At 32.1% G+C, this 17342-nt stretch overlaps 2 protein-coding genes across 3 annotated transcripts in view; both read left to right on the forward strand.

Moving 5' to 3' along the window:
* Positions 1-17342, forward strand: part of LOC123696009 (tyrosine-protein kinase receptor TYRO3-like) — a 119448-nt gene that overhangs the window by 79235 nt on the left and 22871 nt on the right. The window lies entirely within an intron of this gene.
* On the forward strand, positions 14557-15988 carry LOC123696010 (glycine-rich cell wall structural protein). Its single transcript, XM_045641987.1, has 2 exons — positions 14557-14654; positions 14913-15988. Exons 1-2 carry the CDS (start codon positions 14640-14642, stop codon positions 15816-15818), a joined length of 921 nt encoding a protein of 306 aa, XP_045497943.1. The 5' UTR covers positions 14557-14639; the 3' UTR covers positions 15819-15988.

A 17342-nucleotide genomic window follows, 5' to 3' on the forward strand; every position in this document is an offset into this window, starting at 1 on the left:
GCCTTGGTTTGATTTACTTGAAGAGATCTACATATTACAAAAACACTTGTGCCACAGTGTTTGTAACCATAATCCTCCAAAACGGATTAACCCATTATTATGAAATTTTTTTGTAAGATTTAAAGTATTCTATCAGAACAACGTTTGCCTTGGCAGCTAGTTACGGTACATTTAGATCAAACGAGAACTCATTCTAACCCCACTGTGTTAATTATTTTAGTGTAAACAGGGGTAGAGCATTCATTCGTTGTTCTTATTGTATTTGAAAAGATTCCATGCAATGTTCTAATACTGAACAACATTGAATACGCGTTTTCGTAAAAGATCACGAAAGTATGCTAGAGAGAGCATAAGAGCTAGAGCTCTAGCTCTATGTTCGTTTTGTCTAAATGTACCGTAATACTAGAACGTTATCTTATACATCGTTATCATTATAACTCTCTTTGTTTTACAGAACTAAGGGCTGATTTTTCAATCGTTGGTTAAAACTTATTCATCGAATAACGTATTACACTACCATTTCAAAAATGTATTCTAATTGTCCGTTTTTGACAGTTTACAGGTAACATTTAAAATTGTTCGTGTAGTACGTTATTGGACGGATAAATTTTAACCAAGAATTGAAAAATCGGCCCTAAATAGAATAATTACTATGGAAATATATATTTTACACATACCGTATACAATCTTTAAAATACATATTATATATATATATATATATGTGCTGGAGTAAGATGGTCTTATATAATACCTTCGTTACATAAACAACTGTTGTTATTTGTATGCGGTACTTACACTACTATTTAAGGGCTTACAATAAATATATGAATTCAATTGTACGTTGTATTTCATAGTTGATTTCGTATTGTATACAACTGATAAATGATCATATGATTATTGCAAATATTTCCTTTTCAAAGGCAATATAGAGGATATTATATCTCTAATAACTCGTAGAGAAATATATTAGGTTTATTTTTATTTTATTTTATTTATTTAGGTCATCCAACATCAGTCACAACAATACTTATAGCTAGGGCACATAATATAACAAAAAAAGATAATTGTGACAAACATTTACAGGATAACACAACATGATTATTGAGTCAAGTCACTATGTGTTATACAAAGCAAAAATATAAATAAAAAATAGACAAAATTGAGATAATTCCTTAAAATACTTGCGGATTTTATTACAGATGTCGTGAAAAATATCAATAATATTGGCATGCTCGTTGACCAGCTTACTTAATCTACAAATGGGTGAATTTCGGCCAAATACGGTCCTACGCAGAGGAGGAACCAAAGGTGTAATTATATTACGCGGGTACCTAGTAGGAACTCTAATAGTTGCGGACAAAGACGAGGTTTACACACGATATACGATTATTATAACCTACCGCTTAATTTTCCACACAACATTGTCCTTTTAAATATTTTAATGTGAATAATATATCAAAAAAACATTATTAACTATTAAAAATTAAATATTTCAATTTTTTAGAAGGATAACGTTTATTTCATTAGTTTCCGACAAAACATTTACACACAAAAACAATGCTAATGAAGAAACATATAACACAGGTAACAAAGCCAAAAAAATACAGTCAAAGGAGAATGCCCATTTATGGTACTGGTTTTTCTCATGCATCAAGACAACAATACTATTAAAAATAATCTCGGCAATTTAGAGGCCTTCTTACCATCGGAAAATATAATTTGAACAGGGAATGTTTTGTAAAATCTAATAAGACATGTAATTGTTTAGATCCGTTATTATAGATTTAGTATCCATTACCGTTTACATTTTTGGTTCAGGTTTTTCTCATACATCAAGATAAAAATACTTTTAAAAAAAAAACTCGGCAATTTAGAGGACTTCTTAGTATCGGAAAATATATTTTGATCAGGGAATGTTTTGTAAAATCTAATAAGACATGTAATTGTTTAGATCCGTTACCATAGATTTAGTATCCATTACCGGTTACCACGGTAACCAAGCGGTAACTATTATGACATTTATACTACTTATCGTAAATAGCTAAATGTATTAATATCGATTATTGTTTTCATTGAATTACAAAAAAATCAATTAAGTAACATAAAATCACTCTGTAAGGTATTGTTTATACACTGTAGGTTGTTTTAACATAGATTGTGAAGTAAAATAATATATAAATATATAAAAAAAATATTATTATGACATAGCTTGGTAGGTAACCAGTTATTTCTTATTTGTTTCATTCTTCGAATATGTAGTGAAAAACTGATTCAATCAACAACAACAATATGTAAACCGAATAAAAACTCTATTGGTATTTTTTAAATATATATTTAGGTTTTCTTGAAATCCGTCCCGGAAGATTTCTGGTACCTACCTACACTAGCCGATGAACAGATAGACTTTGTCTGAAAGCATAAGCTCTACGCATAGATTAAATAAGTATGTTAAACGAAAAATAACCTTCAGACGATAAAATACTACCTAAATCACGCATAAACCTAACTAAATCGGGTTTATTTAAGTTTTGAGGTTAATTCACATTTTTCTCAATATCTTGAAAACCCCTGTTTTTATCACAAAAAAATAAATTGGTAAAAATCTTTTGAATATCGAAGAACCCTCCAAAACCACTCTGGCATTGACGCAACACTATACTGTGGTCCATACTTTCATGGGCATTCTCCTTTGAAACGTTCTTTTGATTTGATTAATATTAAAGTATATTAAGTCAGAAGTTTCGGCTATTTTTATGTAGTTAATGAGTGTGAGAATGTCAAAGATGTACGAAAATAATGTAGCTACAATATTAAACGAAAATACACGAGCGTAAAAATAATCAAAATAAATTATCGTCGTGACTTTGATTCCATCGCAGTTCTTACGGTTCGATACGATGTTTTTCTTTTTTTTCTTCCCTTCGTAATCCCATTACGCACTCTCTATCAGGTAATAAACCACGCAAAATATAAGCCCACATACTTTGAAAAATAAAGGTATATTTGTATTTTTACATTCTATTATTTATAAGTAATATCTGTAGTTTGTAAGGGAATGAACATTTCATTGAGATTGTAATGAAATAATATTATTTAACAAAGACTTATATAAGTCTTATACATAAGTCTATATCATGGATCAAAAATCATCTGTTGAATATTTTTGAATAATACAGTGAAACTAATTTTCGAACATTACCTTTTTTTACCTTTAATAAATTGTACCTACCTAACAAAATTTACGCAGTAATAATCTATACCAGTAACAAGCAGAGTTAATTTAACGTTATTTTCAGGAATAGATAACTGACAATCGGAAATAATGCGGCAGGGGATTAAAAATGTTTAAGGAAAATACTTCATTTAATTTGAATGATTTTGTGTCACAAAACAACACGTGTAGAAGAAGATATTTTAAACTCGCTTACCACCCACGGCTATGCTCACGTTGTCAAGGAAAATCCGCATAATTCCTGTTCTTGTGAGATTTCCGGCATTAAATCCTATAAATTGCCACAAACATAATCTGTCCTTTCATAGATCTCAAACTATCTTTATACCAAATTTCATTCAAATCGGATCAGTAGTTTAAGGATGACGAAGAGACAGAGTTAATTTCGTATTAATAACATTATGTAGGGATGGGTTATTACTTATTATATATTAAAATACATATGTAATTAAAATACCTGTTAGAATATTTCGATTTCAAACATTGTTATCGTAATAAGATTAGTATTAAACTCGGGCTTTCCAGAAGGTCCCAATTATAAGTTTTCCAACCAAGTTGTTTAATCTTGTAATAATAAGAATAGACCTTCATTTTCTATGTTATTAGAAACTACATCAATGGAACAATTTGAAATAACAATTACCTAATTCACATATTGCTTTATTTATTTTAATGCAAATACTTTCTATATTTGTAACAACATAATATGTACGTTTTACGTACTAAAAATTGGCGCTACAGAAGGAAGATTGGTAATAAGTAACGGCTATGGAGATAGCCACGCCCTAAATTAATATCTTTACGATAATCAAAGCATGAGAAATCGCAACCATGAGGACATTATAGTACATTACCGACCAAATTTCGGTCTCGAAGTGATAAATTATTATTAAAGCTGTCTCCACCCGTCTATCATCCTAGCCTTAGATTAAGGATTGGTCAGGCGCGTAGCGCGCGCGCGGAGACCAATCCATAATCTAAGATCCTAGCCTTGTAGCTAAGATTATTATTGCATAAAAATAGACAGGTACCTACCCGTCACTAAATTTTGAATTTGAAGGCCACAGATTTATTTTTATTACAAAATTGTGTATTTGGTTGAATTATTCTGGTCTAGTAAACTCTACAATACAACATCTGAATAAATATCGAAGTTAATTTATGTGTCTGAAGTTTCTGGAACAATTAGAACAACCAAGCTTCATGAAATTAGTATTCAAACATAATTAAAGTTTATAAATTAAAAATTTAAATCAATTAAAATAATCATGTAACGGAATGATGATAAAAAATTAAGTTTAGTTTTACCTTTGTGAGTATAATTTAATATTGGTTTTTTTAGAAATTGCTTTTATTATGATTCTTATACACTCTTCTTCTCGTAAATGCTTTCGGAACATACTTACTTTGTAATAAAGGAAAGAACATTTCTATATTAATATTAATCATCTAGTTATTGTTTGCATTGAATGGAGGTAGAACTCAGAAGAGATAGTGAATATAGGTACTGCTGTAAATTGACACGCATCGTTATAAATCCATACTAATACAGCAAATAGCATTCATATTACTATTGTTATACAAGTATTGTGTACCACACAAACATTTTACTATATCCTCTTACCCTGAACAGCTGACAATCAAGTAACGAGCCCTTGCTTGTTATCTTGAATGTCAGTAGATGCTCCAGTTAGAACTCCGAAATATTTATGGAAACAAATCTCATATTTACAAACATGTTACAATTTAATTTATCTTTGATCACGATAAACACGGTATCTTTGTTCTTTGATTGAACATTATCTATAATATAAAAATGAATCGCAAAATGTGTTGGTATAGGTAAACCAGAATCTGATGGCAATTGGGGAAATCAAAATTTTGAGTGTGCAACCCTAGGGAAAATGGACTGACCGATCTTGATACTGCTTATTTTTTATTTTGTCCTCAACATCATTAGTCACATTACATAAGTGAACAATACTGTACCAAATAATGAGATATCCACTTAATATTTTGTAGGTACTACTTACATGTATAATATACATATTACTTTTATCTATGTAATACATATTATTATTAACACATACCTATATTTGTATATTCATTATCATTAAGCCATGTAAAAATATGGATGTAATGATAATGCAGATCAAAACTAGATAATGCTAATATTTTTTTTTATAAAATAAAATAACAATAAAATAAAATAAAACTATGTTTATTTTCGTAAGTATTAACAGATACACAAATAATTATTACAAAATTGACTTGGACAGCTTGGACTTGACGCATAGCCATATTGGAAACTCCTGTAATAAGTTTTCATAAAATTATATTGTAATAAAAAAACAATATTATAGTTACTTACTTACTTATAATATTTTTAATTTTAAGTATCAAAACGGGTAAGTCCAATTTACCAATAAAATATTCAAAATTGAAAATTGTGATGTGTTTGACCCTTCTTCATCGAATGTTTTTCTATACACATTATAAACAACACCTCTTGCTTGTGATCGCAGCGGCTTTTTCGACATCTTCGAAGATTTTTTAGACAAAATCCTAAAAATTATTCAAGAATTGCAAAGAAGACAAATAATTTGACAACCATTTTGATAGTTGTCAAATAAAATTGCCATATGAAAATCTTTTATTTCTTAAATATAAATATGCCATCAGATTCTGGTAGACCTATAAGCGCATAACTCGAGAACAACTGAACCGATTTCGTTAATTCTTTTTTTATTACATTTCTTGAAGTACGAGAATGGTTCTTATGGAGAGAAAACGTAAAAATGTACCACGGACGAAGCCGGGGCGGACCGCTAGTACACTAATAATAATAACATAAGGTAAGATTTATTCGCTTCGTGTAGGAAGTCAAGTTAAACATAAGACATACATCGGATTTTAAAGTAAAAGTTATTAGAATAAAAGAGTAATAGGTAAGTTAGGTAGTGTTTAGATACACGTCTTACCTTAGTCATGAGTTTTATACTAATTAAAACTTCAAACCTTTTGTTACACAAAAAACTAACCAAATATCTGGCCATCAAAAAACTCGCAACTAGTAAAGTCAAACAAGTTTTGATTGACGTATCACCATGGATTGTACCAGTCCACACAAGAACAACACAGTTATCTATAAAAACAAATCTATCTAGGCCAACTTAAAAACACTAACGTTACATCATTCCGGAACGCAAAGACGGACAGTAGAAATATTACATTATATTGTTTCCTGCTTGAGTCCTTTCTCTAGCAAAATTACATCTAAATCTTGAAAGTATGGTCATGAAGACAGCCGTATTTCAAATGCTAATTTATTATCGCATTCTAACTCTCAATTCAACTTTTTATGAATAACCATTTTGGTAATAATCGAAATTTCAGAATATCTTTATCTTATAAAGAAAAAGCAATAACTTGGAAACACTTTTGAAGAGCAGTTGAAATAACATAATTTTGCGGAAATGGTTCATTCGCGATCCCTTTTTAAAGTAAAGAGGAAGATTTTAGATAATATTGGCATAAGATTATGTTATATCGTGAAATTTAAGAACATTAAACATGCGTGGTTATGAATATATTTATATACGTACTTAAATTAATTGGAAAAATATTGATGACTAAAGTTTGCAATGTTAATTCGTGTTATTTTAACAAATTTATTCTAAGTCATTGAATAAGAATCAAGAATAAGATATCCAAAAATTAGCCCTAAATTGAAAAGGATCTGCAAAGACGTCATAAATCATAATAGAGTTGCATTTATCTGCATGCATTCATAATTATAGCTTGTAAAATCAATGTTTCGTCACACACAAGAAAGCGAAACATCTATTACGAGACCTTTTTCCCGTAAAGCATTGATATCATACTGTGTGATTAGAATATGTACGTGCTAAAGGTATATAAGAACAGCCGGAATGGGTTACCTAACCGCTATTACGGTAGCATCTCATTTACAACACATTATCAAAGCCTATGTGACATAATAAAAGACGGTTGGTATGTTTATGTACTAGTATGAAAGGATATTTGATGCAAGTTCCGAATGGCAAAAAGTGTTAGTACAAATTTGATTTAGTAAAATGGTAAAATCGGCGTGTAAAAGTTGTGTTTGGGTATATGAAGTTGAAATAAAAATTTGAACCACAAGTGATAACTGCGTTAAAAACAACCGACTTCAAAGTTGCACTTGCAAAATTTACAAATACCTACAGACAAAAATGCTCATAAAATAAAAACTACTGGGCCTATCTGAATAAAATTTTTATGGGACCAATTCGACACCATCCCGCATCGAACAAAAAAAGAATCACGTAAATCGGTTCAGAAACCTCGGAGAAATCGGTGTACATACATAAAAAAAAAAACATACCGGCCGAATTGATAACCTCCTCCTTTTTTTTGAAGTCGGTTAAAAATTAACTTTTTGTAAACAATAAATACTCTTGTTTAACTATAGTATTTAACTGTGGTATAATTGATATATTATGTACTAAATAATAGTTTTAAGTCTTAAAAAATTGAATCAGGCGTTAGAAACAATTTGAAAAATGTATGTTTTTGTGGTCTCTTCTAAACTCACTCACGAAAGCTACTATTACGTAGTGTATTGTTTATAAATACAAATTACAAATATCAAATTTCAAAAGAAATGTTTACGTTATTTGTTTACGTTTATTACGCAATGGAAAACCGGAAATCTAAACAAAATTATCATAATTGTGCTAATTAACATTTTCGCAACGTATTTATATTTTATTTTTAAATTTAATGAGAGCATTCTTCTAATATAAATGATAATTTTAAGAAATACGATATTTTATAGGAAATTTGATTTGATGTTTCACAAATTGTGTTTTTCTTAAACAAAATATACTCAAAAACTTTCCTACGAATTTACCAATCGTACACATTATGCACACCAAAATCAAAATAGTATTGCAAATCTTTCGCAATGCATGATCAAAACAACTTTCCCCAAAATCACTATCATTTTTAATGTTTATCGGATAACCTGGTGGTCAAAATTTGACCTTCACGATCAATACTCTCACCTACGCTCCAATACACGTATAACATTCGAACAATCTACATTGTTATACAATACGGAATTTGTCAACAAAATGCATGGAGAAAATACTCTCTCTAAGTAAAGAAAGGTAGGTAGGTGGATACTTACTGTTAGAAATTAAAAAAATGCTTATGCCAATCATGAATATTTTAAATTTCTATATAAGAAAAAAAAATCCGCCCAGTATGTACATTTGGTAGCTACTAACAATAAAAAAATGCTCTCTGTACTATTAGGATAGATAAAACGACATGTATGGTCTACGCCTAAGCCTAAGTGGACTTTAACAATGTTTGCCTAATTTATTATAATTAATTAATAAATAATAAGGCGCCAACATACAGCTTTTATTTCATAATGAATATTTTACAATAGACCTTTTAAAACGTCGAAAGTCTAATGGATTATGAATGCCTAGAGCTAAAGCTTGCATCAAATCGTTTCCATGTTACGAAATTTATTATTCATCGAAGATAAAAGCCAAATTTAATAAGATATCTGGTGAATATAGATCGATTTATAATAAACGATGTCAAACGGAAATTTTAATATTTCTTGCAACATTAAAATAATATATATAAATTATTTGATTTGCCAGCTTCGTCGCTGCATATTTTGAATCAAAAATTCTATGATTACATATGCTGTTAGTATTCATTTTGTTTAGGGCCGATTTTTCAATGCTTGGATAAAACTTATTCATCGAATAATGTTTAAAACTACCATTTTAAAAACGTATTCTAATTGCCCGTATTTGACAGTTTACGTGACATTTTAATATTATCGTGTAATACTTTATTGGACGGATAAGTTTTATCCAAGCATTGAAAAATCGACCCTTAATAAAGCAAATTTAGAAATGTTCCCTTATTTTCATGATTACAATTCTTTTGTAGTTGGTATTCTAACTAAATGGTATTCGTACTGGAGAAATGAATAATATTCAAGTTTATCGTATAATTTTAACACTGATATATTAAGATTTATCATATTTATCTTAGAACATTTCCAAGTTGCTCATGTTATAGATAGTACCATAGATCTATCTGTTACATGACTCTGTAACTCGTCGAACATGCAAATTATTAGGTCAATCGTACATAATAATAAATTACATAGGATAATACATAGTACGTTATAGTAGTATTATTAAATTCATGAATCATTATGCTTTAGAGGTGGTATTGTAAAAGTTCAAAATTATGTTTCTTTATATAATTCACTCTTAAAATATAATGCTAGTTTCGTTATGTTATTTCGTATGTATGTTAGATCTCCGCGGAAAAGCCTGTATAAGTTTGTTTGACGAAAAAAATATGGCATAACCGATTTGGAAGATAAAAGTTTTTACCCGTGAAACAAAAAGGAATAGCTAGAAGTGTATAATTATATCAACCTTTAAACGCTAAATAAAAATAATTTAAGGTCACATAAGCCTTATAAAAGCTATTTGATTCTTAATGTAATTTATAAGTATTATTAAACCTTCATATCCTCTTGCAAATAGATGTTACATAGAGTGCAAAAAGTGGAGACATCAAATGCAAAGAGGAAACCTACATCAAACATCATTGATGTAAAGAATGACCATAAACATGCATGCGTAATTGCTCTATAGAAGTTATACGATTTCAGCAGTTCGGATCAAGTTTGTAAAATTTAAAAACCTTTTACTCAAAAGGTTGCGGATTCATTTCACTTTATCTTTCTCTATTGCGTCACCGGTCACATAACAGCGAGGGAATACGCTTATGAAACCGGAAAATCCTTGCTAAATATGTTATTTATTTGTTCTTCGATCCTTTAACATTATTGGAAAGTGCTTAAACTCGATATTTGGAGCCGCTCGAGATAAACTGTGATATAACAGTTGGATGTGAATTCCATTGCAGGCGATATTTTGCATTGTAAATGATGACAGGTTTAATAAATAATCTTATATCTACATTTATGATATATGGACATTGGACGTTGTTGTATTGGATCGTTATGTTTTTTATCTACTTTATCCACCGAGTTAAAAATTGTTTTTGGTAGCTTTTTGTAATGTACGTTTAATGTTTATGTTTTATTTTTCGAAATATTGAGTAATATTAATATCTTTTCTTCTTAAAAAATAATCAATACGCGAATTGGAAATTGAAACAAAATTAATATCTTAATTAAACAATCAATATAAGAAACACTAATCACTATATCAAATGAATATTCATTTCATTTCACGTATTGTATATCACATGGTTGACCACTAACAAATCAATCGAGATAATTTCATAATGTACAACAACATAGTACACCTTTATATCCAGTAACGCAAAATCTTCATCAAATCTTGGATGGTCGTTCATATACTATTACTTGCCAATTGCGAAAAAGATGATATCATAAAACGTGTTTTGTGACTAGGAAATTACTCCGTCACCTAATTTTGAGAGAATGGACGAACATGCAACTGTTGCATTAAAGATGGACTGAAGAGACGATGAACTTGCTTATATTTCAATCACTCCCACTACGTTTTTAATTGGCACAGGTTACAATCGAATTGATGATGAGCGTAAGCTTTTTGCGGATGGGTTCTGTATTTTTAGATTAGAATATTTGTAGAGAAACGGAACCTTATACGTAACCTTATATGTAGGCTAGGAAATGGTCCTTCAGCATATTATATCGTATCAGTATATTAATTACAAGCAATTTTATTTGTTATACCTTTCAAGCCATCGTAATTAAATAAGCTCGAACACATAGTTGCTAATAAATAGTAAATAAATATTTTTTGCTTATAAAGTAGTTCATCATTGTATGTGTGCAAATAATTATGTTATGTTGATTATTAGAATTGCAACCCTTGTGGTGTAACATAGCTTTCGACATTTATGATAAACTAGCTTTCCGCCCGCGGCTTCGCACGCTTTGTCGAAAACCTAATAAATTATATACTAAAACATTCATCTTGAAACACTCTATCTTTAAAAAAAACGCATCAAATTCCGTTGCGTATTTTTAAAGATTTAACCATACATAGATAAGGACATGGGACACATAAGCGACTTTGTTTTATACTATGTAGTGATGCGTTATTAAAAAGTATGTTATTTTTATCTTAACTTGTTATTTTGTTCTATTTATGATAAAAGGGTATGTACATTAAAGAAAAGCTACATATCAAACAGTCTTATTTAAATCACTCGCTTGATGTTTCATATGAATGTTATCACGTTAATGAGACACTAAGGGCGTTTTGTAAACAGCCTCGGGTGTTGCAATTACGCTACGTATCTTTGTAATAACTCAGGCCCCGGAATCACAGACACAATAGAAAATCTATTGTGTCGTGGACCGATCGGGCCGCTTGGGGCTCAATGGGATAAAGTCTAAATAGTTATACAAAGAAGATTTTAAACTAAAAGATGGGTACAAAGAGCAGCATAATTTCCTAAGCTTTATACTATTTTAACTCCCATTTTCTTACGATTCACGTACCTTGTATGTGTTGGCAATATTCGTGCGCTGTTTGATCACTGTAATCGATACAGAAACGGATCTGTTGAGACGCCAACTGAATATTTGATAAGATCATTATACTGAGATGAGTTGCTTCTGTCGAATTATCGTAACATAGCCTTTTGTTTTATCTTTAAACTAGCTGTTGCCCGCAGCTTCGCTTGCGTGGAAAAGAGATTTTCATGGTATAAGTTTTCTAAAATCCTTTCTTAGGGGATGCCTACGTTATGATATCTACCTGCATGCCTTTCAATTTCAGCCCGATACGTCCAGTGGTTTGGGCTGTGCGTTGATAGATCACTATATCAGTCACCTTTGAGCTTTATATATACATATATAGATTTCATATACACAAGCGAGGAGTTGCTATGCAAGAAATTAGCTTTAAATTTTGGTCAAATAAAATACTTAGCAGAAAAATACAAAAACATTCTTTAATAAGATAAATTCACGAAATTATTGTATTGACACCGATTCTTGATAAGTGTACTTGTACTGGTTTGAATTATATCTGTCCATTAAAAGTGGGTCAAAAGCGACTCGATTTTGGAAGGATTTTAAAGGAGACGGATACATACAAACATATAGGTGAAGCTAATAAAAAGCGTGTCATAAATTACTTTCGGTAAGTACCTAACTACTGTTAAAGTGATATTCACTGTTTTGGTACAATAATTTAAATATTATAATTGAGTTGCGTAGAAATGTTACGTCTAAATATTATTGTAGTGTATTCTTGTTTATTTCATATGTATGCCTCTTAAACTTTTTGCATCTGCTATTTATTTATAAGTAGGTATACTAATTATTATGGGCGAGTTGATTTTGAATATATTGCCTTTTTTTGTTCTTCCTCAAGTTTAGAATACAAATTGTTTACTTTCATAGTTGAGCAAACTATCACCAATTTTGTAAACAACTGCCTTTTCTTGTAATCAAAGCATTATATTGAAGCCCTCTGTCCATTACCGAAAAGAAATATTCTAATGGGAATTGAAAATAAATAACATTACATACCTATAATCTATATATCTTTTTATCATATTTTCATGAAAAAAAAGAAATTTTGTACAAATATAAGTTATCTATAGTCTAAAATAACACAACGGGTATTTTTACCCTGATATCACGCGAATGACGCTATGTATTTTCTCTATATTCTTCTATATCATTTTACATCCTAAACGACTGAACCGGCTAGATCTAAGAATCGCCGGGACAGCCAGTAATTATGTAGAATTCAAAATACGTCTAGCCTGTGACTCAATCTTATATAACCTTTAGGCTGTATTAGAATCATTGTTACGCAAATTACATTGAATGTATTTTCCATTTTTGGTTCATCTAGATTAACGTTTATGGTGAAGAAAGCGAACATCTGATAGATTTAAGGCTAAATGGAACTGTTTAATGAACGATTATAGAGCACTAAAAATTGTATATTAATTTATTATGCATTGTGGATTAATTTATGTGTGTTTAGTGTGTGAAAAATTCGATTCAAAAAGTGTTACATTATTTTAAATTAAAGAAAATTTAATTATATTGTTACTATCATGAAAAAAATTATTAAAATTGTTTCTTTCGTAAACTCTACAAAAATGACATGAGTGCATTTTTTGCGGTTCATATTTTTATGTACGCAATATAAAAAATATCACAGTACAGATAGTTACATTTTAAATGTGTTTTTTTTTCTCTTTCAAGATTTTGTCATAATATTATTTTAATTAAAAATAAACAATAATATATGCCTCAGGCCATATTATGGCCTCTTATTACCAGACAGTTTACGCTATGAATTGAACTGACTGGCAAATTCATATTATGATCGCATATTATATGGCTGGTGATTGCGATAAAATTTTTAAGTAAGTACCTTAATAAAACCTTACTATTAGGTACAAGTGTATCTTTCAAGACGATTCATAATTTATTAAAATTTAACATAAAGATGTCATTCATAGCATGTAAATTACTGCTATGAAAATGTTTATTTTCACATCAATTTCCAAGCACAATTCATAAAGCTTTAATACCAAAATTTAATAAATACCTACATACATATAGTAAACCATAATAGTATAATTTCGGTTAATTATACCAAATCACATGCTAGTCATATTATCAAAGAGTTCTTCGAAGCTGGCAGCCTTTATTTATTTACATAATTATACGGGAAAACTATTTCAAAGGGTCGTAATGTCATAAGCACTGAGCAATTTGTAATACCTTATTCTAAGATAAAGCTTTCATGTTGTTTTCCCATTTATAAGTCGTATTCAAATTTATGGTTAAAAATAGCTTCTTATTTAAAAGAATATTAAATCTAACAATGTTTGAAACGTATAAGCTAATCATCACATTTATAAACGCTAAACATCACCATACATGGAAGATGACAAAATCAATTCTACCTATAAGGAAAGTCATAGATTGGTGTTTCACGCATTTTCATGCGTGTATAATTCAATTAATTCGAGTTCTCACAAAGAGGCTTAATAACTTAATTGCTTCTTTATTTCACTTGACGACTCGGATGAGACAAATTACCTTTTTAACAAAAGATGGATATCGTGTGTTTTACACTGACAAGTCGATAATTTTATACGCGAGTGTGAAAGTGTCCAGTAAGATCATTGTTTTCACCGAAGACGAATTCGGACGGGTGTCATTAAAATCATAATTCTCGTATGGCCCGAAGGCCGAATCTTAGGAAGAGTCAGGGAGAGAGGTGTAGACGAGCCGGCTGTATATAAGCGTTCAGAACGTGGTACAGAGCATCATACAACCACGAGACCTCCGCGAGTCAACATGAAAGCGTTCTTGGTAGGTATTCGTGTTCAGTGAAAGTGATCTGTGACCTGTGTGTGACCCGCTCGGGACCGTGCTTCCTTATGGGATGTGAGTCAGTGCACGCGGCGCCCGCTCGACTTCAGCCGTGCTCTCACAATTGTTATCCGATACCATCTTTTTGCGATGGTGATACGTCGCGAGCGGATGCACCCTATTGCATATCACTTTCTTTCAACTTTTTGTGACAGTTTTTGTGGAATTACAATTAATGTGTGCTTTATTGTGCTACAGGTTTTAGCAGCCGTTGCGGCTATCGGCTCGGCTCGGCCCGAGGCGGGATACAGTTACAACGCGCCTGGAGGCGGCGGTCACGGAGCAGGCATCGGTGGAGGTCTCGGAGGGGGCCATGGCATCGGTGGCGGCCTCGGCGGAGGACTCGGAGGTGGATTCTCCTCTGGAGGTCTGAGCTCCAGCAGCTTCGGAATCGGCGGTGGCGGTTTCGGAGGCGGCATTGGCGGTGGAATCGGTGGTGGAGTAGGAGGCGGATTCTCCTCAGGCGGCTTCTCATCCGGTGGATTCTCATCCGGAGGCGGCGGTGGATTCGGAGGCGGCTTTGGAGGTGCCCCCATTGTGCAGAAACACATCTACGTCCACGTCCCACCCCCAGAACCTGAAGAACAACGCCCACAAATCATCTCCGGTGGTGCCATTCCCCAGAAACACTACAAGATCATCTTCATCAAGGCCCCAGCACCTCCCGCGCCCGTCGCGCCCATCATCCCCGCTCAAGCCCAAAACGAAGAGAAGACCCTCGTCTACGTGTTGGTCAAGAAACCCGACGAACAACCCGACATCACCATCCCCACCGCTGCCCCAACTCAACCCTCAAAACCCGAAGTATACTTCATCAAATACAAGACCCAGAAGGAAGGTGGCTCCATCGGTGGTGGTTCTATTGGCGGTGGTATCGGAGGCGGTATTGGCTCTGGAATCGGATCTGGTATTGGCGGTGGTGTGTCTGGCGGTAGCATCGGCGGTGGTCTCTCCATCGGCGGCGGTCACGGCGGTAGCATCGGAGGAGGACACGGTGGTAGCATCGGCGGTGGCAGCATCGGCGGTGGCATCATCTCCGGCGGCCACGGCTCCTCAGGAGTCAGCTCCTCATACGGCCCCCCCGGCCACTCCGGCCCCTACTAAACGCACCGAGCGTGCTCCCATGTGATACCTGCATAGCCGGCGACAAAATCTAGTTTTAAGTAGAGAAAAAATTACGGTGCCTAAATGTATTTATGTAAATAGTAATTTTAATGTCTAATTATAGTTGTATTATAAATATTTTTGCATAAAAATATCGATAAAGAAACGTATTCAATCTTTTCATTTTACATACCTTTCTATACAAACACACAAAGTAAATACGAGGAGATCGCTATGAAAACAAAGAGTGAGAGCATATTCATGTTTTATAAAGGCACACATCCTAATTCATTAACACATCTCCGAGCTGCGACAGGTGCTGTGCTCTGTAGAAAGTTCTATCTCTAGCGTAGGCGATCGCTTGCGCAACACATCGTGACCCCTCGTTGCATAACAAAAAGAAGCTCCATCTTTCAACACACATAGTAAAATAAGTAAGAGCTAAAAATTATTACGTAAATTGACACCCATTCTAAACTATTCAGTTGCGTAAACCTTGACATTTAAGATTTCCCTTTTTATATGAATTAGCACATTTAACCGTAAGTGGACGGGAAAATTTTGTAGGTAGCGTTTATTGATAAAATAAATTATTTATTCGTTTACATAATACGAACTTTTTAAAGGGTTATTTGCATAGAGAATCGTAAAGCAAAGGTCGGTGAACTTGCTCGATTTACGGTGAGCGTGTGTTATGTAATATCAAGTTTTGACCAGCCCATGCGGTGATTTACAGTTACACCAAATTATATAATATGTTTTTCGATAATGCATTGATAGCAAAAAGTCTGCTTGTGTAATAATGTATAAATTAATGTCTCTCTTAGCATGTATCTGATAATCACTGCTAAGCTTCTGTATCGTTTACTTGTCGCTAAGTAAACAAACAGCTGACTATGTGTCCGGCTCATAATAATATAATACCTATTCATGCCAAATTAATTTAATCTTACTATTTTTAATGCGTCCTTATAAGTCTAATCGATTATATAATAATGTAAAGCAATTACGCTTGCTTATAATTAAATTATAATATTATAAGCATACTAGCTTTCCGCCCGCGGCTTCGCCAGCGATTTTAAAGAAAAACCCGCATAGTTCCCGTTCCCGAGGGATTTCCGGGATAAAACCTATCCTATCTCTCAAGTTGGATCAAACTGCACATGGTGTGCGAATTTTATTTTAATCGGTTAAGTGGTTTAGGAGTCCATTGAGGACAAACATTGTGACACGAGATTTATATATATTAAGAATGACATAACTGTAAGAGTGTAATTATAGGTCAGTGTTAACTACTCATGGAAGTAATATCAAAATAAAGTCTAATGTGTAAAACTATCTTGGGCAGATTTAATACGAATCATCGCTCTAAATATAGGCTATATTAATTTAATTTCAACGTTAAATTTTGTTAATTATTTAAAACTATAAATATTTACAGATTTATATATACAATTAACATAACATATTAACATATAATATATTGCAATGTTTATTTAAACAAATACAAATTAGAATTAAAAA

Source organism: Colias croceus, chromosome 12 (genome assembly GCF_905220415.1).
Source record: "Colias croceus chromosome 12, ilColCroc2.1".
Taxonomy (NCBI): domain Eukaryota; kingdom Metazoa; phylum Arthropoda; class Insecta; order Lepidoptera; family Pieridae; genus Colias; species Colias croceus.